Source organism: Podarcis filfolensis, assembly GCF_964270895.1.
Source record: "Podarcis filfolensis genome assembly, chromosome: 3".
In the NCBI taxonomy this organism is placed as follows: domain Eukaryota; kingdom Metazoa; phylum Chordata; class Lepidosauria; order Squamata; family Lacertidae; genus Podarcis; species Podarcis filfolensis.
Window position 1 is genome coordinate 86,731,278 of NC_139606.1, and position 26,002 is coordinate 86,757,279.

Genomic DNA, 26,002 nt, shown 5'->3' on the forward strand with positions numbered 1-26,002 from the left:
TGATGTTAAACAGTTCGCATGGGAAATGGGCAGCCAGGTTCCTGTAGCAAACTAGTGGAGAAGGATTGGGTTGGAAGGTAGACTGGCACAACAGGACCTGAAATGGCAGGGCTCTAGCAAAGTCAGACATGTGCCTCGGAATTATCAATGTTTCCCTACAGAGGTTCACCTTTGACCTCAGAAACAACAATAATAAGGTTTGGGCCTTCTGGTGGCAGAATTCTGGATGATTCCAAAAGCTCTGGTGTCATCTCATTGACAATAAGACAATAAAAGGCATGAAGGTGTAAAAAACTTTGCTAAGAAAGGAAAATGGACCCCCTATTCCTGGTTAAATAGAGGCCGCATATTGTTTCTTTTGACTCTGCCTGTCTATCACTCCAGGCTTCCAGATCCCTGGGTCAACAGTAGCATTTATTTGCCACCTACTAGGCAAATCGAGCAACTACTAAAACACAGGAAAATTCACGAATACAAATTTGCAACAATTGAAACTTTCACACTGTTACAACATAACCAGCTGTATTTGTGTTGCTACGTGGGACTAAAAATTAGATGGAAAATGTGTGACCAGGTAAATAATGTGACCAGCAGCCGCTTAAATTGCACTTAACACTTTCAGCATAAAACAGGATCCTCTCATGCTAAAAAACAAATAGTAGGACTGCAGGACAGACAGAAATAGATGGAGACATAGATAAAGTCCTATGGTCATATATTTTATTAGGCACTATGGCAATGCAATCGCTCTTAAATGAAGTGCACAATGCAGCCTATACAACTTGGAATTGTAAAACAAAATACCTGCATGTTGTTTCTTTTTCCTGCCAACAGCTGCCCCAATGATTTGAACCAATTCTTCTTCTGAGGCATTAGATCGTAAGTGATCTCGCAAGGACACTTCTGCATTTCCAAAAAGGCACACCTGTAAAAAAAGGATGAGAGGAGAATCATATAAACCTGCTTGCCTGGATGCATCAACTCTGATGGCATGAAAACATCCTCAAAAGGTTTTTATCTCCAGATCCGTCTTTAATTATACTCTGCCCAAAAGTGAATCAGCTGTCCATTCCAACACTAAAACCCATGTGGGGATTGGTAGTCAAAGGGACATTTGAAGGCAATAACCATCACTTTCTCAACTGCAGAAAATTTTGGAGGGTGGGGATCAGGAAGCAAGGCTTTCACCGCTGGGTGGGAAGTGCCAATATTTAATTGAAAGCTAATTTTAAAAACACAACATGGAAACATAACGTGGCAGGAAGCGTTCTTCCTCCTAGCCCCCCACCCCCAATTCAGTCTGTGCAACATATGTCTGATTTGACAGATCAGGCAGAGTTCTGCAATGAAACTGGATACTGGCAAAGAAGAAAACCCACACCCTCCCAGTCACATTGCCGAGAGTAGCATTCCTGCTGCCAATTTAAGAGGATTTAACATAAAAAAGCTACACAATGTGTTTATCTTCAGAGACTTCTCACCAATTAGTTTAACAGCTCAAATATGCTGCATTATGAAAACAAGGCAGTTTCTGCAACACTGAGAGCCAAGGAAAAAGACACAGTTGTTCTTTCCAACAGCAAAACAAAAATCTACAGTAGGATCCAACAGGGACTTTAATTTGATATACCAATTGAGTCTAACTAGGCAGCAATCATCCAATGACTTCTGGCCCCTTTTGGATGCAATGACAACTTTGTGCGCACTCGACGCAGGTTATATAATCATGAAAGCACTCTTAACGGCCCAGATGAAGCTGGCGAATAACATCGTGCTCCTACCTTCAAGTTTCCATCAGCTGTGATCCTCAGTCGATTACAGGATCCACAGAAGTGTTCAGACATTGAGGTGATGAAGCTGACTTGTCCCTGAAAATGCGGCACCTTATATGCCTGTTGTGACCCAGGCATGGATTGAGAAAGAGAAAACAGAGAGAAAAGGTGAAGCACATCTTTGTTAATATCTTACTTAACTGGCTTCAGTATCGTCCTATTCCAGTTAACGAAAACTGGAGTAAGAGACACAGCGGCGTAGCTAGCCACTCGGGTGCCGGGTGCGAGTCCTGCATTTGGGGGTGGGGCGCAATGCATGGAGCCTCTCTTCTGCCTCCCCCTCAGCTGTAGGGCAGATGAGGAAGAGGTGTAGGGCAGACGCAAGTCCCACGCTGCCATTTCAGGCAGCGTGGAGCCTGCAGGCGCCAAGCCACCATGTCACTCCCAGGAGAGACGCGTGGCTTGGGCACGCTGCAGGCCCCGCAGTAAGTGCCAGACCCTGTGGTGTGGTGCCCAGTGCCAGCTGTGTTTCATTATGTTTGTTGACTGAACTAAAAAGTTTCGTGAGCCTGTTTTTAAAAAAACTTCACATTTTTGTCATTTTCTCAACCCCCCCCCCCGAGTGATGACACCCAGGGTGGCCTGCAGCCCCCGCATTCCCCTTCCTCCATCACTGAAGAGATGAAGATACTGCACAGGCTAAATCCAAGGTAAGTTGCCAGAAGGAAATCTAACTACGAACTGAAAAATTGTTCAGTACGTATGTGTGAAACCAATGCTGAAAAATGAACAGTTCACTCTTCATGGGCGTATCACTCTTTTACTATGTATGGCCACATCTGATTAAGAGTAGCTGCCAGAATTATGGCGCTTCTTATCTTCATACCAAAATTTTCCTGTAAAATCTGGTTGTGCGAGTTTTGCCTCAATATGTATGCGAACGGAAGATTCCACAACAGATCGCTGGCGGCATTTCAGCAAAATGTGACGAGATGATGTTTACTTTAAAACTTGTTCAAAGGGACAAAGTTTGGTGTGGAAAGTAACCATCTGTAGATCATGTATAACAACTGGGCTTGGTCAAGTGTATAAATTCTGAAAAATCACAGTTGGTCATGGATTCCATAATCTATACACACGTAAAGGCAACAAAATACATGCATAAAACTCTCAATGTGTAACGGACATCAGGAAGAAAATGTTTTTTTTCCCAGCAAACCTACAAAGATTCCTATGTGAAATCCCTTCCTGGAAATCCTTGAGGTTCATACTTTACGAATTGCAGCCTATGAAGCACTATTGCTATTAATAATTCTGATAGGATTTCTATTTTCTCCATGCTTGATTTCCACTTCTTAAAAAGCATTTCACTTTTCTTCACTGCTACCTGGTTTTTCTTTTTCTTTGTAAATATTTTTAATGAATTTTTCATTAATAATATTCCAGTTAGCAACAAATCCAATCATACCAAATCATAATTCAAATAATAAATCCAATTATACATATAATATAATATAATATAATATAATATAATATAATATAATATAATATAATAATAAATCCAATTATACATTATACATATTATACAAATGTATAATAAATCCAATTATACATTTCAAATGAAAAGCCAATTAAATATTCCAAATCACATAATTTAAATTTGAGGTTTAGCAAGCAATAGAGCCAGGCCTCCAACTAAACTGGACTCTCTCCTGTTTACTTGCCAGCAAGCCTGAAACAATGTTCAGGTGTTTTTCAGATGGCCTCTTTAAATTGCAGACAGCTTGAAATATAGTGGCTAGCTTTCCATTTAATGTGACAGGAGAGGAGTTAGCCACAATGGCTATCCTAGAAGTGGAAGGGGGGAAAGCATTGCTACCTGGTTTTAAGTATTTGGAAAAATGGAAGCTAGTAACAAACCCCAAATACATTAAAAATATGAAGACATAAACAGAATATGAGCATATGCAATTATCACAGTATGATCTAAAAACAAATTACAAGTAATTTCCTTCATTGAAGTCATTGCCCTGGAAGATGTTTGTCGCACATGAAGCATTCTTGAGGACTGCTTCGCACATGGCATTCCCAAACTGTTTCAAAATATGAGTTACACATGGCAAGAATAAGCTCTTGCTATAGGTACACCATATGAACATGGTAGACTCACATGTATGAAGCTGCATCTATTCCTACAACTTTTACAACTTTACATGAAAAACATCATATTCATATTTATATATCCAAAGGAAAGAGTTAAGTCATTATCTATCGTCCCGCAGTCAGTTTCATTTTAGCGGGCAGACTCTCCCCAATATCATAATCCTTTAATCATGACTGTCACAACTGTTGAAAGTATGTGGGCAGGCGTCTACCAGGACCATCGCAGCCATTTCAATTTTCCCTTCAAGAGCTAATTGCATTGGTGTTGACATAGCAGGCTTATAAGCAAGCCCTGAACTTTGCAAAACTTCTGGGCTCCCTTTGATCCTACTGCATTAATCACCTTAGCAGTGCTAGAGGCTTCTTCACAAGGCACTTTTTCCAGCTCTGGCCATCTCTGCTTGATCGTATCAAGCATCTCCTTATAGCTCACCATTTTCCTGAAGTTCCACTTGTTGCCTAGAATGAGAGGAGAACCAATATCACTGAGCAAAGTGTGCGGCAGTGAGAGTGCAACAGAAGGCTTATTTTGTGACGTATTATTTTCTGTCTGGGATCACACAGAAAGATATAAAATAAAGCATTCCCCAGAATTTCATTTGTCTCCTTTCCAAACAAGAAAGCTCTCAAGGCCACAGAAGCTGTAGACCCGTCCTTGGTCGACATCCCATCACCAACTTCTGGAGAAATGGGAATTGCTCAATTCAGCATCATCCATTTTCTCAGCCAAAGTACAGCCAGGGGTGCTGAAATGCTCACCATCAAAAGGCATGTATTCTATGAAGCGCACATCCAGGGGCTGCTTCTCGGTCAGAGCCACGAAATCTACCAGCTCATCTTCATTAAGACCTCTCATAACTACACAGTTCACCTAGGAGGAAGGAAAAGCCAGCTGACTAAATTGAATATGTCTATGGCAACATCATGCACATCACATAATAAGTGGCAATCAAGATAAAAGCTCAGAAGGATTATCACTCCAAAAGAACCATTTTTTCCATTACTTGTTTCTTTAAAGAAAACCCCAAAGTTGGGTATTAAGAATTTATTTCAGAACTCTGGATGGAACCTCTACACTCAGTTGTATTTCCCATTTTTTATTGAGCAACAGTGATACCAGCCACAAACATGTATCAAAAAGATAATAATTCTCACCTTAACAGGATCATACCCAAGTTCAAGGGCTTTTTGGATCCCTTCCATTACCTTATGGAAACCTAAAATATAAACAAAAATCAGCTCTGACCCAGGACAGATAAAAATATTTTTTTCTAAATATAAACACACATGCAATGCACACATTCATATATTTATACATACACTATACACATAAGATACGCACTCACAGACATATATACGGGATTCTTTCTTAAAATATAAACTGAATTCAATAAAAAATCAGTTAGAGTCAAACACATAACAACTGTCTTCTGACATTAAAAACCCAATACTGGGAAACTATATGACTTTGATGTCAAGTGTAACATAAAACTTCCCAACAGTTCACAATTTGTATTTTTGTGGCAGATTATGATTGTTATCCAACAGCAGAATCAGTTACTTTCCATCTCATAGGGAAAGGCTGCTTTGCTCAGGTAATTAGCAGCCATCACTTCTGGCAAGTCTGGACACTGACCACACAAGTTATTTATGTTTGTTGAACAGATGCCCCTACTCACCCGGACATTTCTCAAACTGTTTTTGAAACTTTCCCCAGTTTTAAAAGCAGTTGTCACATGACATGGATCTTTCCTCCCCTGAGCTCCTTTGGGAGGAAAGCTGGGATAAATACATGGGCTGCTATTTGAAAATATAAGCTAAGCCCACACTGAGACCACAAAACCAAACTCCCAGGGCTGGGCAGGGGGGCTGAGAGATGCTATTCTCCCAAGAGATGAGAGCAATAGCACAGTGAAATGGTGAAGAAGCCTGGCAAAAGGTATAATAGCCGTTGCCAAACTGGTGCCCTCCAGATATTTTGGACTACAACTCGCATCAGGATATCTGATAGGAATTGTAGTCCAAAAACATATGGAGGGCACCAGGTTGGCAAAGACTGAGGTATAAGGTTCAAATAAACAAACTGGAATATCACATCAGTTGTCTGATGCCAAAACTGGTTTGTTGCTTCTGCTTCCTGTGACTAAGAAAACCTACAACATCGAATGCAAGGTTTATTTTGATAAAATAAGACTGCAAAAATAACATGGCGCTTGAGAGTATAACATATGGTGATAAACACTGAGGAGCTACTCTCAGGAACAGCTTACGGAAAGGCTTAGAAAAAAGTCAGGAAATAAAGGGGTGATTTGTATGACTTTAGGAAAGTCGTAAGACAATTCAGAACCAAGTAATCGGAACACAAGTGATCAAGCGTTAAGACTAACATCACAAACTAACATCTAGGCAATTCATACCAGCTCACTTGTTTTCCTAATGGGCATGTCAGGGATGATCTGCAAAGAGATAGCCTGACATCTGGACAGATCATTCCTCTGCAGAGAATAAGCTCAGTCAAGCTTGAATCTTCCTTTCCAGACATTCCACTGAGAGTGAGACGAAGGACCTAAGAGCAGTCCATCTGATCAGACCAGAGACCCATCAAGCCAAGCATCTTGTTCCTCACAGGAATCAAAACCTGATGCCTTTTGGGAAGCCCACAAGCAGGGCATGAGGGAAGTAGCCGTCTCCTGCTGCTGTCCCCCCAGGGATTGGTATGTAGAGGCAAACCGCTTCTGATCCTGGAAGTAGCATATAGCCATTCTGCCATAAAGAGACTTTTCTGTTTCAACTGAATGCGTTTAAAGCCTCTTTCAGAGTTTGTGGCCATCACTACATCTTGTTCATTTACAAAATGCTTGGATGAGGTTTGTCGCTGAGCTCAGCAGCCCCCATCATCTTAATGCCTTGCGTGTTCACAGAAGGCATCGCCACTGACCGAATTGGGTTACGTGACCAAACTATGAATCTCTGTCCAAAGCGTTGGTTAAGTCACAACTGTGCTCTGGGCATTACAACGAGTAAGATGCACTGCACTGGATTTGCAGATTTCCATGTTGGTTTTAGCAGACCTACGCAACTGCGCAATACGATTTCTATAATTTGATATGTTATCATATGTAGGTAAAGGTCAGTCTCTCACATCTCTGCAGAGATTCCCAAACATAGCACAATCCATATTTAGAAACGAAAAGGAAATGTACTAACATCTTGAACCTATTAAAGACACTTTTTATTGGATTTTTTTAAAGTGTATGTTTGATTAAAATGATATCAGGGCACCATCTAGTGGCTATGGAACCACATTTCATCTCTAAAGAACAGGCTGAAAACTGGAACAAGCTTGCCATTCAAAGTCTGGCTTCAGAGTTGTTGTGCATGTGACAGGCTTTGTTGAAGCAATATTATTCCTGTTTCCTGCCACTACTGCCAAATGGCTCAAATTGCCATTTGCTTCTTTTTTCCCCTAAGTTAAACCTTCCAAACTTATATCTGAAAAATCTGCTGTAATCACCCCACAGGAAAGTATGTGAACATTACTTCTAGGCTTCTATCCCAATTTTGCAGGACCATTTAAGCTTCACAAAAAGGAGCACATTCTTGGCACCTTTGGGGGCAGGCGGGGGAATGTATTCATTTTCATTCAGTGCTGAGGCCCTACCATTATAATATGGGGGACAGAGGGTTTCTCACTTCTGCGAAGTAGCCCTAGAAAATAAGCCAACTGTATGATTTCTTGGCAAGGGTATTTTTGGGCCACATGTGTGTTAGATTCTAGAACAGCCGTCACCAATTTGGGATTTATAACCAGCTAAAGTATTTTTGTCCAGAATAATTTAGTTTTATCAGCTAATAATAAAACACCCTGATATTCAACAATGGCATTTTATTATTTTATCAATGATGGCCTTGAACATCCAATTGATTGATTTAGGTTTGAGCAGAGAACAGCTGCTGACATTTCAACAAGTGGCTTTCCCCCCATTAGCAGTATTATAATGAGCCTTTTAATTTAAGATACTGCATCTGCATTGAGGAAGCAATAGAAGGCATTCCACACTCCATGTTCTAAGGACCCATTATGAAAATGTGCAGAATATGTTCCTTGGTGCTTTATTCCTACAAGCATGAACACTGGTCAGTTTCAGCAAAAGCACCTGAATTATGGCTAAGGCTGCTTCAAGATGCCAAGAAACGTATTAAATGCATATGTAGTTGAATGTAAATTGGATACTTGACATGTCATTAATTGATACCCCATACTAATGGGACTTATAAAAGGATGTCACATAGAGGAGGGAGAAAGGTTGTTTTCTGCTGCTCCAGAGAAGCGTACACGGAGCAATGGATCCAAACTACAAGAAAGAAGATTCCACCTAAACATTAGGAAGAACTTCCTGACAGTAAGAGCTGTTCGACAGTGGAATTTGCTGCCAAGGAGTGTGGTGGAGTCTCCTTCTTTGGAGGTCTTTAAGCAGAGGCTTGACAACCATATGTCAGGAGTGCTCTGATGGTGTTTCCTGCTTGGCAGGGGGTTGGACTCGATGGCCCTTGTGGTCTCTTCCAACTCTATGATTCTATGATTCTATGATTTTAATATTGGTTTTGGTTTCAGCTGCTATACTGTTACGAACTACAGATGAAGCAACTGAACTGAACATCCTTATCTCAGTCTAGAATGCTCTTGTTTACAATCTGTCAGGGAGCTGCCATTGGGACAGAGGAGAGAGCCATGGGAATACAGAGAGCCACCCACACTCCTGAGAAGCAGCTCCTCGTCCAAAGATGGGGAAAGCCACACCTCCAGTGGAGCAGAGACGGAATGGGAAAGCCAAGCGAGGGGAGGGCTCAAAGATGCTACTGAGAGCCCAAGTGCCTCACCTAGCCCAGCCGGCCAGGAAACAGGCACGCCGTTTCCGTCGCCCAGTTTACGCAGAGGAGTGAAATGCAAGGAGGGAAGGCAGAGATTTGGGGTGTCTAAGTTCTTATGCTGGAGGGGAAACCGGAAGGGGCCACTCCCGGAATCTGCAAGTGATTGAGACGGACATGAACTTTCTGGTCCTGCACTGTAAATAGTTTGCACTAATAAAAACCTGCTAAAGACAGAGTCCTGCCTGGTTCCTCGTGAGCAACCACCACACTGCCTGACACAATCCATCCCTTTTTCACCTCTTACTAAGACAACAACACACCTTGCCTTAGTTCTCTATATGTGTTCTCTTGACTTTCCACATCAATTTCATGTTTCCTGCTCTTGCCATTTAAGGCAACCTTCTCCAACCTAATGCCCTCCAGATGTTTTGGACTAAAAGGGCTGATGGGATCTGTAGCACGAAAAACCTGGATGGCACTGAATTTGCAAAGTCATTTATGGTTCTCCTTGTTCTCTGCTCTTTGTGGGACTCTGCTTTACTGTGAGCTCCTTGGGGTCTTCTTTGCCATTCCTTCTTTTAGATGGAACTATTTGTCAAACTTTAACCAACTATTTATCAAGCTACCTGCCATAACTCCCCCCCTTTTCTTAAAATAAAAACCAGGAGAGTCTTTCTGAAACCACCAGTGTTCCAAATTAACCAATGCCAATTAACTACTCTTTACTATTCTTTTATAAAGCTCTTTCCTTTTTCCTTTTATCTCAATTTGCCCTGTCTAATGTAGATTACAAGCCTTCTCAGTTGTAGCATGCTGTCTCCGCTAAATAAGTAAAGTATAAGTCACACAAACAGCAAGCAATCTGATTATTAATTCTTGAATATTCATTCTCTATACAGTGGGCTGCAATAAACAGGGAGTTCTGACTGTGAAAGAGATGGCAGAGACGGTCAGCCTTCGTTCCCCATTTGACATCATCTTGTAATCAGACAGAAACTATGCAGGATATAACAATGGAAATGCTAAAAAAACATTATGCAAGCGTCCAGGTATACCTTTTCGACGGACAATGAATTCAAATTTTGCTGGGACCAAGGTGTCCAAACTGATGTTAATGGCATTCAGGCCGGCCTCCTTTAACCGGGGCAACAATCTGGCCAAGTTAATACCATTGGTCGTGACAGCAATGGTTTGCAACCTTTCTAGTTTGCGCATCTGAGCTGGGAAAACATAGTAAAGAAAAAGAATATTAACAAAAATAAGTAAGAATAAGTAACAACAGGTCAATGGGTATAAGACAAAACAAGGAACCTAGGGAGGGGGTGAAAACAACTGTCAAATGCTTGCATCACATATTTATTTTTATTGTTATTATATTTACTTTTATATTTATATTCGTATTTTTATATTTATACCCCACCCCACTCTGTGTGTCTTGCAAATGTAGCACTTGCAAAAAATAAATACAATAAGACTTTCAGACCTTGGTTCTTATCACGCACCACACTCTTAAATAAATATTCGGAAGTCAATTTCTGTACCCTAGTCTTCCTGGAAAGACAGCAACAATTTACCACCTACATCCTGCTTATCACCCATGATCTTGGATGACACATAGGAAACTCTGGATTCCACATCGGATTAGTACTTCCATACTGCCCACCCTGACTAGCTGCAGCCCTCTAGGGCCAAACCTGGCTCTCCAGCTGTTTTGGGACTACAATGCCCATCATCCCTGACCACTGGTCCTGTTAGCTAGGGATGATGGGAGTTGTAGTCCAAAAACAGCTGGAGGGCCAAGTATGGCCACCACTGCTCTAGGGTCACAGGCAGTCTGCTCTCTGGTCCTTTTTTTTTTTTAAAAAAAGATTTTTATTAAAGTTTTACAAAAAAGAAAAATAGAAATTCACAGAATAAAAAACCATAAATTACAGAAAAAAGAAACACATAAAGGAAAAAAAAATACAGAAAGAAAAACACAACTAATTAAGAAAAATTACATTTAAACAAAGAAAAAATAAAACCATTCCATTTTTCCAATAACCTCAATTTCATATGCTTATGTTCTTGACCTCCTCGCACCTTCCCCTTTTTGTATTCCCATTCAAATATTTAATTCAGCAAATTCTTACCCTTTATCAAATGTTTAAACTTTGTACCATAACATATACTATATCCCTATTTTTCAACCAATTATCAATACCTTTTTTGCATAATCTTAATAACTTTTATCACTAATTACCACTTATTACCCATCCAAGCACAATTTTAACACTCATTAATTTTATAATATTTCTGAAGATAGTCTTTGAATTTCTTCCAGTCTTCTTCCACCAACTCTTCTCCCAGGTCTCGGATTCTGTCAGTCATTTCCGCCAATTCCATATAGTCTATCAGCTTCATCTGCCATTCTTCCAGGGTGGGTAGCTCTTGTGTCTTCCAATGCTCTCTGGTCCTTTAAACTGGAGATACTGGAGGGACTTAACCTGGGGCCTTCTGCATGCAAAGCTCAACCACCTTAGCTCCATTAACCAAGGACATTTTAACTTTGGAGGAAAAGCACACATAAAGTAACACACAAACTGTGATGTAGGGTTTCAGTGCCTACATTGGTGGGACAACCACTGCACTGCAGAAAGTGGCTTGCACTTGACACTGCCATTGTACACACTTTTCCTATGCAGAAGTTGTATATATTAAAGATTAATATAACATGCAAAGTAAAACTAAGAAGGTGTAAAATGGAGTGTGTACAAAAGATTTTGAAAGCAAAATCTTTTCTTAGGAAGCAAATATTGCAGGAGACCTATTCTCGCACACTCAGGTACCGTATTTTTCTCTCTATAAGACGCACCAGACCACAAGACGCACCTAGTTTTTGGAGGAGGAAAACAAGAAAAAAAATATTCTGAATCTCAGAAGCCAGAACAGCAAGAGGGATCGCTGCGCAGTGAAAGCAGCAATCCCTCTTGCTGTTCTGGCATCTGGGATAGCTGCGCAGCCTGTATTCGCTCCATAAGACGCACACACATTTCCCCTTATTTTTTAGGAGGGAAAAAGTGAGTCTTATAGAGCAAAAAATACGGTATTTCATAATAGTTATACATTGCTAACTTTCAGAAATGTCTGAAGATGAGAAAAAGAAATCCACTGAGATACAAAAGAAGAGGACAAAGCTGACAGAACGGCTGTAATTCCATCCTTTTGTATACAGCAAAGCTCCTACAGATCTGCCTTATTTTCAAAGCACTGCGGATAGCATCTTCCACACTGTTCTAAACCATGCTTTGTAATCCCATGAGTATCGCATAACAAAACTATACGAGGAGCATACCTATGATGTCAATCACATCAGGCCGAATGAGAGGCTCTCCTCCAGTCAATCGGATCTTGTCCACACCTTCCTTCACAAAGAGCCTAGCGAGGGTGATTATCTCCTGGGTGCTCAGCAGTTCAGATTTTGGAGTGAGCTGAACTCCCTCCTCTGGCATACAGTACTGACCTGAAACATGCAGCAAATGAACAAAAAGCAAAAAAAAAAAAAAAAACACACACACACACACACGCAAAAAAAACAGACAAAGGTAACTACTGCTAAATAAGCAGGAAGAATAAAATAGAACTGAAAGAAAGAAAAGTGTTTCGTGAAGCAATGCTTCGCAGGAGATCCCTATTCCATGACCCAAGCTGCCCATTGTGGTTGCCACTTACATGTATTAACTGCCGCAAAATAATAGTCAGCAAAATCGAAAGCAACACGATGGCCAGAAACAATTACAGTACAGTGGTACCTCGGGTTACATACGCTTCAGGTTACATATGCTTCAGGTTACAGACTCTGCTAACCCAGAAATAGTGCTCCAGGTTAAGAACTTTGCTTCAGGATGAGAACAGAAATCGTGCTCCGGCGGCGCGGCAGCAGCAGGAGGCCCCATTAGCTAAAGTGGTGCTTCAGGTTAAGAACAGTTTCAGGTTAAGTATGAACCTTCGGAACGAATTAAGTACTTAACCCGAGGTACCACTGTATAGAAAACTTTATGGAAAAATGCAAAACATCAAAACTATCAAACTAAAGTCTCTGAAAGTCCTTGAATAAGTCATGGTGCCAGACTTTACCCGACGGAGATCAAGCTTGTAAAGCTTTGTATAATCGGCAAATGTCCAATTCTGATGTCCAACTCTGAACTCTGCTGAACAGTGTTTCCGGATAGCAACTACTGTTTCGTTCCGTTCTTCATCAGCCAATTAGTTCAACAAAAACTCGTAAGTAGAAAGATGTGTAATTTCTTCATTAAGCAATCTTTTTCCCAAACAGATATAATATCCATGAGAATGAAAAATACTCTGGAACAGTGCTCATGCGATTATGTAGTCACTGTTGAACAGTGACTACATAATCGCATGAGTTCATAGAGAGATTTTATAGAGACTTTAGTTTGATAGTTTTGATGTTTTGCATCATTCCATTAAGTTTTCTATACTGTAATTGTTTCTGGCCATTGTGTTGCTTTCGATTTTGCTGAGTCATATTTTGCAACATAGGGGTTTGTTTGTTTGTTTATGCAAAATAATAGTCGACAACACTAAAGCGGTTCTGGGGTGGCAACCCTGCTGCTATAAGTAATGTATGTAAGAAGAGTCCAACTATGCTGAAGACATGCCCGGTAAAACTACCTCATGAAAACACATCTTTAGGCTTCAGGAACATGATCCTATTCTAGCGAAGGGGAACCCACAGCTCTCCAGAACTTGCTGGAATACAACTCCCATCATGCCTGAGCAGAAGCTGTGCTGGCTGGGGTTGATGGGAGCTGGAGTCAAACAATACTGCCCCACTCGCATCCTATTCAAACTTAAGGGACTTACACCTGAGGTTGCATTTCTCAGTCAAGGAGATCCTTAAGTAGTTATGCTGGCGACCAAAGCCATCCGTCAAGAATGCAGAGAATGGGGCAGCGTGTTCAGCTAGGAATCCTTTTCTTCTTGCACTTGTAATTTCCTGAGTTACAAACAAAACTACTTTCACAATTAATGTAGATACGTTCAGGAAAACAACAAATTGACAATTCTGACTCTTAGGGGTGAGAGAGTGAAGTCAGGTACTTTTCTGTCCAGACTGCTTAAGGTAGCTGCATTTTAAGAGTCAGGCTGTCTATGTGATTGTACACACCAAAGATAAAAGATCCAAACAAGATGCAGTTGTTGATAATATAGCAAACTGTGCAGCCAGGGGAGATTGTTCTTGCTTTGAAAGGAACAATATATGCCCTCAATCTTTTCAAAATGACTGTGCTCAGCCAACAATATATTGAACATGCCTGTACTTGAAAAAGCAAACTGAATTCAAGGTGCAAACAGTCCCCAAAACCAACTAAGGGACAATGAAAGAATGTGAGCGTGTCTTAGGCTGTAATAAATATTACGCTCACATACCCATAAGTAAGCCTTACTGACACAGTTAAGGGGAAAACGCTAAAGACATCCTAAGAAGGACTTGGTATGCTCAGTAGCTCCAGAATGCTGAATTTCTTGATTTTGGGGAGAAGGTCTGATGGCCTTTGGGGTTTCTTCCAACTCTACGATTCTATGACTAACTGGAAAACTTAACAAGAACACTGAACACTTCATTAAATTAGGTCCCACATGCTACGCTGGGTACCAATCACCGCCATCAATCACTCCCGTGTTAGACTAGATCATAACATTGCTGGATTTATAAATACTTAAAATATTTTCCCTTATCTAGATAAAGGCAAAGAAACTGGGAATATAAAACCCTCTATGCTCTTCATAGCAAGGAACAGTTATCCTCTGTTCAAAGGGTATCTGTATTCAGAAAGGAAACATTTCAGCTCTGACAGCACGAGGAGCAAGAGGGGACAGCAAGGAATTAATTAATTAATGTGGCCATTTTGATTTACTGGCAGCTGTTAGGTTTACTACAACATGCTTAGCAAAGCAATTAAAAACAACCCAAAATTAATTGTTATATAATCTCCCACTCAGCTATTGGGCAATCAGCTTTAGCTTTTTTACTAGCACAGGTTATTAAAGACAAACATCTTCCAGAGAACAGCAGACTGAAAAGAGAAGCTGTTTTAAATGAGGCAAACGTTTTGGAAACCTAGCAACAGACTAAAAATCCTACGTACATACACAACTATTTGGGTTAGTCCAAGTGTGTTTGTTTGAATTTCCAAATACATCTGCGTCTGAATTTATTTTTTTTAAAAAAATTCTATAAATGCATATGTTTTAAAACCTCCATTGCTACAGAAGTGAAAAAGAGATAAATGAATAAAAATGTTTATGTCATTATTATTAAATTATATTAGTATGTAACCTACATTCATTACTTGTAGCCCAAGCTCTCTGTTCATATACTACTCAACCAGCTTCCAACTGTCCAGTCATTATACTTTCCGTGTTTCCTTAACCTTACCGTCAATGTAGCAATTTCCTCATGCCCCCATATATATTTTTTCCTTTCAATTGTTATATTCCAAATAATGGGAGTCATTCCATCAAGTCTCAGCTAGACCTACAAGTTGGAATGATCTTCCTCTCTTAACAGTTCATCTCATGGAATCCCCAGACCCCACACATTAGTGCTAAATGTTCCTCCCAAAGGATTTCAGCACAGCAATTGTTCTGTCAGGGTAAGCTTTTCAACTTCCCAGACAGAATGATGACCCCTTCCCTCCGAGCACTATTTTGGGGGTTCTCCTGACAACTCCAAGCCAATTTTAAGGGGCATGCAGGGAAAGGAGAAGAAGTCCATTGCGCAAGTGGAAGTCCTTACACAGGTTTCACTAGCTGAAGCTTGTTCAATGAGACCACATCAACACGTAACCTGTGAACTGTACCCTAGGAAATGTTAAATATTCAAACTCCATCTCATTTAGGAACTGCAGAGCATTATCCTCTTCAAATTGAAATTATAGAAGCATTTTTTAATTAATAGGCTAGTACCAGAAAACATGTTAGCCCTTGAACTGCAAAGTGCTGTGTTTTCTCGGCATTGTCCCTTTGAAAAGTTACGCTGAGTTCTAAAACCTTTATCCCAAGTGAAATAAGTGTTTTCATGTTACCAATTGAAATTAAGGAGGTAATTACAAGCTCAATTTGTCTCCCATTAATGCAGTATTCTGGACTGGCATTTAATAGCATCCTACAATTATAAACCCTCAGTTATTGCCACATGCTCTGCAAATAATTTCTTGCTTTGAACTGAAACCTATTCAGGAAAGATGGCACACTACTTTTCCATACCTCTCCCTCCACGAACGCGCCTCAGTGGTGAGAAAAAAAACCTTATTATTTCTCAGCTGTCATTCAGCAAATCAGTACTACTTTTCTTTAGAATATCTACAGTTATGCCTGATTTTCAGTGACAGGTATTACGTTCCTATCCATCAGACACTTTTCTTTCCAAAATCTTGAATTATTGTCCTCAAACTGCCAATTCTACAATGAAGATGGCTACTAACCTTGGCCAAGGAGTGATTAAGTGATTGCAAGTGTGTGTGTGTGTGTGTGTGTTTGTGTGTTCCCATGGGTCACATCGTGTTACAGATTACACAATATGGAGAACACAATGTCAAAGGTCTGAATGAATGGCCACAGTGACCTCTTGAATCATTTATTAACGATGTTTCTCAGGCCATTGCTTTTTAGATGGAAATTGGATGTAGCACAAGGAAAATGGCAAACCACACAGGACAGGCTTCAGAACAGAGGGCTGCTTCTCCAGTTTCAGTTTAAATAAACAAAGAGCAAGTCTGTATATCTACATTTTATTCAATTTCACGACATCCCTCTTCTAAATGTTAAACAGTACTCCTGTTTCATCCCAATCATCTAGACATTCCTCTTTCAACAAGACTTCCAGAACCTTTATGCCAGTTATTATCTGATTTGGGGTTTTAGTAGATTTTATGAATATGCCATTGTTTTAAACAGTTTATATATATATAGATATAACTGTCTTATATGTTTTAGTAGATTTTAAAGTGTTTCAGCATTCTTTATGGGAAGTGATTCGGAAATGAAGTAAATAATAATAAAAAATAAATAGTTGCTAGGTTTTTTGACAGCCAAGAAGCAAATGAGGATGGATTGTTGTCATTGTGCCAGAAGCCGTTTAGTCATGCTGGCCACATGACCCAAAAAGCTGTCTGTGGACAAATGCCGACTCCCTTGGCCTGAAAGTGAGATGAGCGCCACATCCCCATAGTCGCCTTTGACTGGACTTAACTGTCCAGGGTTTACCTTTTTTACAGTGTGGGATCCAATGTCAGATAAGCATACCTTGCTCACAAAATTAATTTCCGCTACAACACCACGCTCCTGCACACCCCTCCAGAGCAGATTTTTTTTGGGGGGGGCGAATGACAACGGGAAGAAAGTGAAGGCCACTGTATCAGCAGAAGTCTGTTAATTCAATTCAACTCAGTTCGTTCAGGCACAGAAAAGAAAGTCAGCTAGATCACCAGTACCCCAAAAGGAAGAGGCTGTGTACTACACAAACGTCTGGTGAAGGTGAAATCCCCTCCACCTACCACACAGGGGATCCTCTTTATCATCTGGTCATCTGCATGGGGTGGGAGTTTTCTCTCCACCCAAACTTTTTTGGGGGGGGAGGGTACAGATTCATTAGTTAAAGCTATGGTTTTCCCAGTAGTGATGTATGGAAGTGAGAGCTGGACCATAAAGAAGGCTGATCGCTGAAGATGCTTTTGAATTAGGGTGCTGGAGAAGACTCTTGAGAGTCCCATGGACTGCAAGAAGATCAAACCTATCCATTCTTAAGGAAATCAGCCCTGAGTGCTCACTGGAAGGACAGATCGTGAAGCTGAGGCTCCAATACTTTGGCCACCTTATGAGAAGAGAAGACTCCCTGGAAAAAACCCTGATGTTGGGAAAGATGGAGGGCACAAGGAGAAAGGGACGACAGAGGACGAGAGGTTGGATAGTGTTCTCGAAGCTACCAGCATGAGTTTGACCAAACTGCGGGAGGCAGTGGAAGACAGGAGTGCCTGGCGTGCTCTGGTCCATGGGGTCACGAAGAGTCGGACACGACTAAACAACTAAACAACAACAACAGATTCATTACAACACAAGGGAAGACACCCTGGTATGTGACATTTACCCCAGAGATTCTGAAATAAGAGGGGCAAGACTGAATCGCATTCATCTGCAAAGCTCTTTCTCCTGGCAATTCCCCTACAACACCCTCTTGCCTTTCTGTGGTGTCATGACTGTCCCAGAGGCAGTGATAGTGACAGAATGCCTAATGGATACTATATAATATGGTCACATCCACACTCTACCTTTAAAGCATTATACTGCTTCAACGATAATGAAGAATCCCAGCAGATTGTTATGGGCATTGGGAACTGTAGCTCTGTGAGGTCAGCACCCTTAAACGACAATTCACAGAATTCTCTATGAATTTGGTTAAATTAGAATTACAGTACTTTAAATGCATAGCGTAGATGTGACAAGTTATTATACTTTGATTTCGCTAGACAAAGTATACAACTGCAATGAAATTAACAGTCTGCTTCCACAATCCTCCCAGCAGAATAGCCCAGCAGACAGGTACATTCTGTATGTTTATCAGATTATTTTATTTCTCTTAACACCCATGCCGGATGGAAAACCTTGCTTTGAGGATTTACTATCTCAGTGATTCTGTTACTGAGTAATACTAAATAAAGGAATATGCTATTCCCTGTTGCTCTCTCCCATTGTCTGTCATATTTTGTTCACCTGAAAGCTGAGGGTCATGCCCGCAAAAGCTTAAGCCCGCATGCAAGAAACCTGAAAATCTACCTTAAAATACTGCCTACCTTCAAACAACCTCAGGCAAGAGCATTTTAAAAAAGTGAACCAGCCACTCTAAAGCAGCTTATCTGTAGACTCTGAAGGTTCACATGGATATACTATTTCAGCTTTAAGCTCTGGTGGTTCTTCACTTGACTGTGTGACAGCTGTCAGCTTGCCAGATTCTAGTAAATCTTGTTAACTCGAGCGCCGACAGCCCTAAACTGAATAACAGAATCACAGAATTGTAGAGGTGGAAGGGATCCTGAGGATCATCTAGTCCAACCCCCTGCAATGCAGGGACGTGCAGCTGTCATTCTTGACTTCACCCTCCAAATAATATAACCATTATTTATTTATCATTCCATCAAAAAGTGCAACAACAAAAAACACACGTAGGCAGAACCTCAAAGGGGGTAATTAAATCAATAGGCCATGCTGTTCAAATCATAACAAGTGTAATGGATTTATACTGCAGGATGATAGACTTTGATGTTAAAAGAACATGGGTCAAATGAGAAGTTTGGTTTCCTGCTTGAGCTTTGGATTGACATGCTCCCCCCACCTCTGGCCTCAAGGAAGAAACAAGGTTTTGCTGATACGTCAGAACTAAGGAAACTGGTTTAGTATCAGTTTCTTATAACAAGCCGGGATCATACCCCAGATTCAAATACAGTACTGCACTGAACTGAAACCACCATTTAAGAAAACCACAGTTCTTCAAGTTCAGATGTAATGGGGAACTGTGGTTTGTTCAAGAGCTGAAATAAAAGCTTGCAGCCACACAAGATAAAGGGCACAAAAGGCGAGGAAGTGTGACAGATAACAAATTAACCTGTAACAGAAATAAAGATGTTTGCTGATTAATATATTTTGTTGTCAGGAAAGTGATGTCTATGTGCCAGAAATCCATAACCTATCACAAGCCTGGTTGACTTATAATTCCCAGTTTCAGGAGGAGGGGGCGGGGTTAAGATGTCTCATGTGACAGGATGAATTCAATAATTTTGTGCCATTTCTGAATAGTCTCAACACTTTCCATTTTTACAGCTATGAAGAAGTGCTAACTCTCTTCTTCAGCAGAGCCCATGAGGAGCTAGAATTCAGTTTTAAGCCGTTACAAGCCAGCTACTCTGAAACTCCGAACACAGAAGCTTCTTGATCAATAAGGCAACACTGCCTTGCTAATCAACTGGCCCATTTAAAGAAATCTCACCATTTACAGATTACCAAACTTTAAAGATTAGTGAACCATTAAAAAAGTAACATCACATATTCTTTGATACAGAGCTAAGTTCTTTGGTTTTTAAAAAAGTTTGCACCCACAACGCTAAAGTGTGAATATGACAAAGAGATGTTGGAAAACACTTGGTAACAAATCCTGGTTTGTTGCTGTAGCGTGTGTGAAACAGAGCCAAAGCAAATTATTAGGATCAGTAAGCACAGCTGTTATGTAAGGGACATGAATTCCACAATACCATGTGGAACTCTTTTGAGGTTTCCAGGCCATTAGGATTTCACAACTCTTAACACTTTACTTACATTGACAATAATAAGAAATAGGGAAGTTTAAATATACTCTTGCTTTATATATGTGTGAATATGTACTTGTCTCTCTCTTTTGACACACCTGCATCATTGCAACCTTTCTTTTCATAACCATGTTTTCCAAAAATAATGTGTTTCTCTCTCCCTTCCTCTCCCTCTCTGGCATCCTGAAGACACTAAATGTTTTCAGTTGGGGGAAAACCCCCCAGATGGATAACATTGTGAGTAAGAGGAAGGAAGAATGTGTCTGTATCCTGGAGGCAGGCATAAAAGCACAAATGGTACCCTGGACAGGTCCCACTTGTGATTTTGATATTTTTAATGCCCTGAAACTCTTTAAGGATATTTAGAGAGGCACACGTCTCATTAACAATTCAAGGATTGAATTGAACTTCTACCTATGCTAAAAACTCCGGTATTTTCAAGGTGCCAAGACACAGAGAACAGATGTTGTTTAACACTAGGCCCCAGTGTGTGCATGTGCACACACACCATTTCATGGTAAGTCGTATTCTGTATACAAAAGTAACAAAACATTACATTCCAAGTTGCGTATAATTCTGAGAGTTAGCACGCTAAACCACTAAAGAGTGTTAAGTGGAAAGTCTCCACCTCATCCATAAACTATGGTTTGGTACAGATGCAACTCTGCCATGGTTAAGGAACTGGATGCATCCCACGAGTTTGTGTGTTCCTCCCATTATGCCTCCATTTCTGTTTTAGAGCTAACTACGGCTGGCAATACACCTGCACTAACATTTTTGTTAATTATAGTAAGAAGCAGATTTGCAGACTGTGGCTTGGGCTCAATATGGCTAGCAAAAACACCAGGGCAGATGTAAAACCCACAAAATTCAGTTTCAAACTTGAAGGCATAGTGACTTATGGGGAAAAGTGCTCCCTCAACTACCTTATTTACAATCTTGAATCCACTGTGTTAATGTCACCTTGGACTCTTGAGCAGTAAAGACTGCAACCTATCACATGAATGGAAGGGATACAACAGACACAGAGAAAGACAAGATGTTTACTTCTCATTACTTTGTGATGTACAGACATTCTGCCACTGTAACGTTATGTCATCTCTTTCTTAGCCTGAGGCTCTTTGCTTTTAAACTGCTTTCAATGTGATTTACAAGTTGATCGTGAAAAACAGGTCTGACGTCGAGCTGAAACAATACAGTAGTTTCTGCAGAAATAGCAAAATGCCCGCCATTACTACTGGCGCAGAAAGGTACTGCATAACACACAGTCTGATGGTCCAACTATTACTTTTTAGCTTCTTACCAAGGCCAACATTTTTGGTCACCACTGATCCTGCCCCTCTCCTAATTCAGAGGGATGGCGAGATCTTGTTTGGAAGCAAGCATTATTGAAAGGGCAAGAACCCACTCATCTCTCATCCAAACAAAAGATGTGCTTACCACTGAGAAGTGCACATGTGGAGTCCTAGAAGGGTTCCCTATAGAAGTCAGTGAGGAGGGCAGTGGGTCTCTGTATAATCTGTCTCTGCTGTAGAGGTGGAACCACCCAGAGCAAGGGCTGGGTTTGGCTCCCTAACCTTAAAAACATTCCTGAGGTTAGGGAGCCAAACCTGGCACTTAAATGTGCAGAACCAAATGTGATCCTGCTGACTGGAGGCAAATCCTGTCTGCCACCCTAAGTGTCCTCAATTGGATGGGTGGGGAAGGGCATATTTTCCATCCTACAACAGTTTACATTGCTGTATTTTGTTTTACTTTGACCCACACAGATAGTGGCGACAACTTAAAACGAATTCTGATCCTCGCAGAATAGCTCTGCTCCTTCATGTAAAAAGGCTTTATTTTAGTTTTCTGATAATACCAACATGTGGAAGAAGTCTGGAAACTGCCGTTCATGTGTGCATGCATTAAAGTATGGGAATAAGAATTAAATTATCTCCTTTATTTTCCTACATATTTAAAACTACTGTAGATTGGTTAGAACTATCAACACATGTCCCATTCCTTCTGGATATGTGAAATGAAACCATAAGCTTTCTGTATAAATAATAAGCTACTAGAGAAAGTCAGTTTCCGAGAACAACCTACTCAGCTTTCTGAGAGAGATAAATTTAGTGCCTTTCCAACCTGCTGCTAGGAGATATCTCAGAAGCTTCATACGTGTATTTATACACACAGTGCATAGGAATGATTGCTGTAGTGGCATTTCTTGGAAGGATTAGAAGTTGTTAAAGTTGTCAAAAACCAAACAAAAAGTTGCTCTGTATGAATTAAAGTTATCTAAACAATTATTAAAGTTAACAAAAATTACAAATAGCATATATTCAAAGTGACAAAATTTAGCTGAGTTATCTCTCTGCCTGATTTTCTGAATAGCTGTTTGGTAACTTTCAGCAGTAAGTTTTTTTCATGCCACAAAGTGGATGGCTCCAATAGCTAATCATTATACACGATATCCCAATGTGAAAAAATATTCATAGAGGCTGCACATACATACCACCCCCCTCTCTGACACACACACACACACACACACACACACACACACACACACAGAGTTTTATGGTGCATATTGTTGAAAAGACTACCTAATGGCTTTTAGCATGACAGTCAATATAGACCCTGGCATTTTTAATAACATATAGCTTTGTCTATTTTAGTTATTATTAAGTGGATCTATGATTTTTTAATTTGTAGAGCCTATATACGATGGATAGAACAACGTCTACTCAAAAATAAGTCCCAGGTTCATGGGAAAGTAGAGCCTCTGTTTCTGATATACAGTAGTCCCATATACAATCAATACATACGTTTTATTGCAGGAACATTTTGATCCTATTATAAGACCATTATCACTATGTTTACATTGATTAATGTTTAACGCATTTATAGATAGGTCATTTATATGTTATGATAACCTATTGTAATAGCTAATTAAACTTAACACTTTCAGTACTGAAAAAGAGAAGAAAAAAGTCACTTTAAATCTAATGCAGCTCACCTCCAGGTAAGTGGAAGTTCCATTGAAGATGCTGTGAGTGATGTGCAGTAAAAGATCGTCTTGCCTTGACTATTAGGAGTATATAAATAACCAAACATTTTTCTGCATTAACTTGTTTTCCTTTTCTGCACTTCAGTCTAGACAGCTCTAAGCTAGAAATGTGTGCTTTGCACTTTTTATAGAACATTTGGTTAAGTGCTGACAAAGTAAAAGATAATATAGTATAACATGTAACCACTTGCTTTTAATAATCCCCAAGTTCTTTCTTCTCATCTGTACTGTACATGCAATCCAGATACTGTTGGAGTTAATTTTGTTCTGTCTCCAAACATATTCTGAATGGCAAAACTTAACTTCTCAGGTAGAACAGTGGAATGGTGTCCCTCAGAAGGTGGTGGTCTATCCTTCATTGGATATTTTTAAGCAGAGGTTGGATTGCCAAGAGTCCTGAATGTTTTAGCTGAGATTCATGCAATGCAGGGGGTTGGACTAGATGACCCTTGAGGTGCCTTCCACCTCTACAATTCTGTGATTGTTAGCAATAAACAAGTAAAAGTAGCAAGGAGATGGGGTTAAAAAAAACTGGCATGAGGGTGACAGAAATTGAGTGTGAAATAGGAGAAGAAATTACAGGAGATGGGTAGAATTTACTTGGAGATGTATGGGTGGGAAGAGAAAAATATATAAGAGAAAGTGTTTCTACTTAACAGCCTCTGGAGGAGCATACTCTGCCTTCAAAGAGGAGGCTGTCAGTACTTCCAGAGCAAGTATCTGTACTTCGAGGAAAGCTGAGCTATGGAACTCCTTGCTGCAAGGAAAATGTTGTGGCAGAGAATTTTGCGATTCCCAAAGATGGATTAGATATCAGTAGAAAGTGATGCCACTAATTATCAGTGGATTGTCACAACCTATCTCCTTCTGCCACCGTTTTGTGATTGACTCTGCCACTGCACCACCATTTTGTGACTGGTGGGCCTGGGGAGGGTGTGTGTGTGTGTGTGTGTGTGTGTGTGTGTGTGAAGTTTAAAGACCCTTGTTCCAGAATAGTTACGCAATATTTCACTGTGCCATAAATTATACACAGAAATCATCCAGGGGCTTTTTAACTGCACACTTCCCTTATCCAGCATACATTGGTGGAATTACAGTTGGAAGGGACCTCAAAGTTTGTCTAGTCCAATCCCCCAATAAGGCAAAAAATGTTCTGCTACAGAATTGCTGAGAGGGCGCCATCTGGCCTCTGATTAAAAATGAGGAACTTCATCCTAGGAAAGGGTTTATTGCATTTGGAACCTGTGGTTTCGGGTCTGACCCCTTTGCTGCCCCCCTCCCCAAAAGACAACATTTATTCCTTGCCTCTGTGTTCTCATGCATCTTAACCCTGTCCTCTCCAGGCTCAGCATATCCAACTCCTTCACCTTTTCATTCAAAAAATCACTTCCCACCACGCCATCCATGTACGCTTGGCTGGAACCGGCCGCTTTGCAAGACAACTTGTTTCAGTTGAACATTCATCGCGCCGCTCCGCCCTACCTTTCCCTTTCTATTTATTGCAACAGTAACAAAAAAGTCCAATCCGTGGGGCTTGCTTCCAACAGACCTCTCCAACACCGACTTGAAATTGCGCAACTTGAAATGCGTCGGCGGCGCGTGCCTGGCTCCCACTTGCCCACAGCCTGGAAGCGCCATGGTGAGGAAAACCCCACACAGGGACATTGACTGAAGGGGGAAAGAAACTCCCCTCGACCTACTCCCGAGTAAACACGCTTAGCGCCGCAGTCACCCCCCCCCCCACTTACCTGGGAGGAAGAGAGGCCCGCAATGAATGCAGCAGGGCTTATTTCTGAAGGAGACCCTGTTAGGGCTGAGCTATGCATAGCGCCTTCCACCCACCCACCTGCCCCGGCCCCCTCCGCTCTCCTCACCTCCGCAGAGGCTGAAGGCACCGCGAGCGCCTGCTGCTGCTGCTGCCGCGCCGGCACCCCAGAGCGGCAGCCTCGGCCAAGCGGAGCTCGGAAGGCCCCGGGCAGCTGCAGCAGCAGACACCGGCGCGCTCGCTGAGCCCTGGCGACGCCTAAGGCAGCTGCCATGGCTCCTGCCAAGCCGAACTCGCAGCAGCAGCCGCTGTTTTCCCCGCTCGCTCCGGCACCAAACTCAGAAAGATACACACACACACACAGCTGCGCCGACCGACCGGCCGGCCCGGGCACAGGGAGGAACGGGACGTCGGAGCCCGCAGCCAATAGCGACCCAGGACGCCTCGATAGGCATGCTGGGGTTTGTAGTTGGTTCGATGAGTGCTGCCTCATAAACTCTCCCCAGTTGACGCGGAAGTGCTGAGCCCGGCTGAGAGTCTAAAAGTAGCAAGAGACGCTATAAGGGAGAGTTTTCTGCAGAGGTGGACTGCTGGTTTCTGAGAGAGAGAGAGAAAGGGGCCTTCGTGAACTTACCTGATTTGTGTCTGGTTTTTTTAAGTGCTCTCCGTATGCTTATTCGAGGGTGGGGCGCGTCAGAGGCATAAATCCAAGGCTCTGCTGAGCAGAATGAGCAAGGAATAATAATATCGTTGCACGCCATCCCTGTCTCTGAGCGGTGTGAGATTCCAGGGCTCCAGGCACTTGCCCAGGGTCCGTGTTTCCTTTTGGAAACGAGGCCCAACGGAAACACAGTGGTGTCTTTGTGATATTCCTGAGCCTCTGATGGAGGGGTTTCCATCATTACATCCCAAGAGGCTCCTTAGATTCGAACTGCCAGCCCATATTGCTCTCGCCCCCACCCCTTCTCCAACTTGCAAACTGCTTGGAAATAGAACTATTTTTTCCTCTTGCTTACATCAG

The 26,002-nt window shown here is 41.3% G+C and overlaps 1 protein-coding gene across 3 annotated transcripts in view; it reads right to left on the reverse strand.

Annotated features, from left to right (window-relative positions):
* The window catches only part of MOCS1 (molybdenum cofactor synthesis 1), a 35,483-nt gene extending 10,095 nt beyond the window's left edge, over positions 1-25,388 (reverse strand). For 2 of the 3 annotated variants that reach the window (XR_014545734.1, XM_083604535.1), the window contains exons 1-9: positions 25,091-25,385; positions 13,674-13,806; positions 12,142-12,309; positions 9,863-10,027; positions 5,091-5,152; positions 4,695-4,806; positions 4,279-4,394; positions 1,782-1,892; positions 805-925 (exon numbers count right to left, since the gene is read on the reverse strand). Coding sequence is in view for 2 of the 3 variants with exons in the window: in XM_083604535.1 (XP_083460661.1) it covers positions 805-925; positions 1,782-1,892; positions 4,279-4,394; positions 4,695-4,806; positions 5,091-5,152; positions 9,863-10,027; positions 12,142-12,309; positions 13,674-13,806; positions 25,091-25,255 (1,153 nt within the window). In the remaining variant the exon portion in view is untranslated. Of the gene's footprint in view, positions 1-804; positions 926-1,781; positions 1,893-4,278; positions 4,395-4,694; positions 4,807-5,090; positions 5,153-9,862; positions 10,028-12,141; positions 12,310-13,673; positions 13,807-25,090 lie in introns of all 3 variants that reach the window. The other variant, XM_083604536.1, reaches the window with a different exon arrangement.
* Positions 25,389-26,002: the final 614 nt, after the last annotated feature.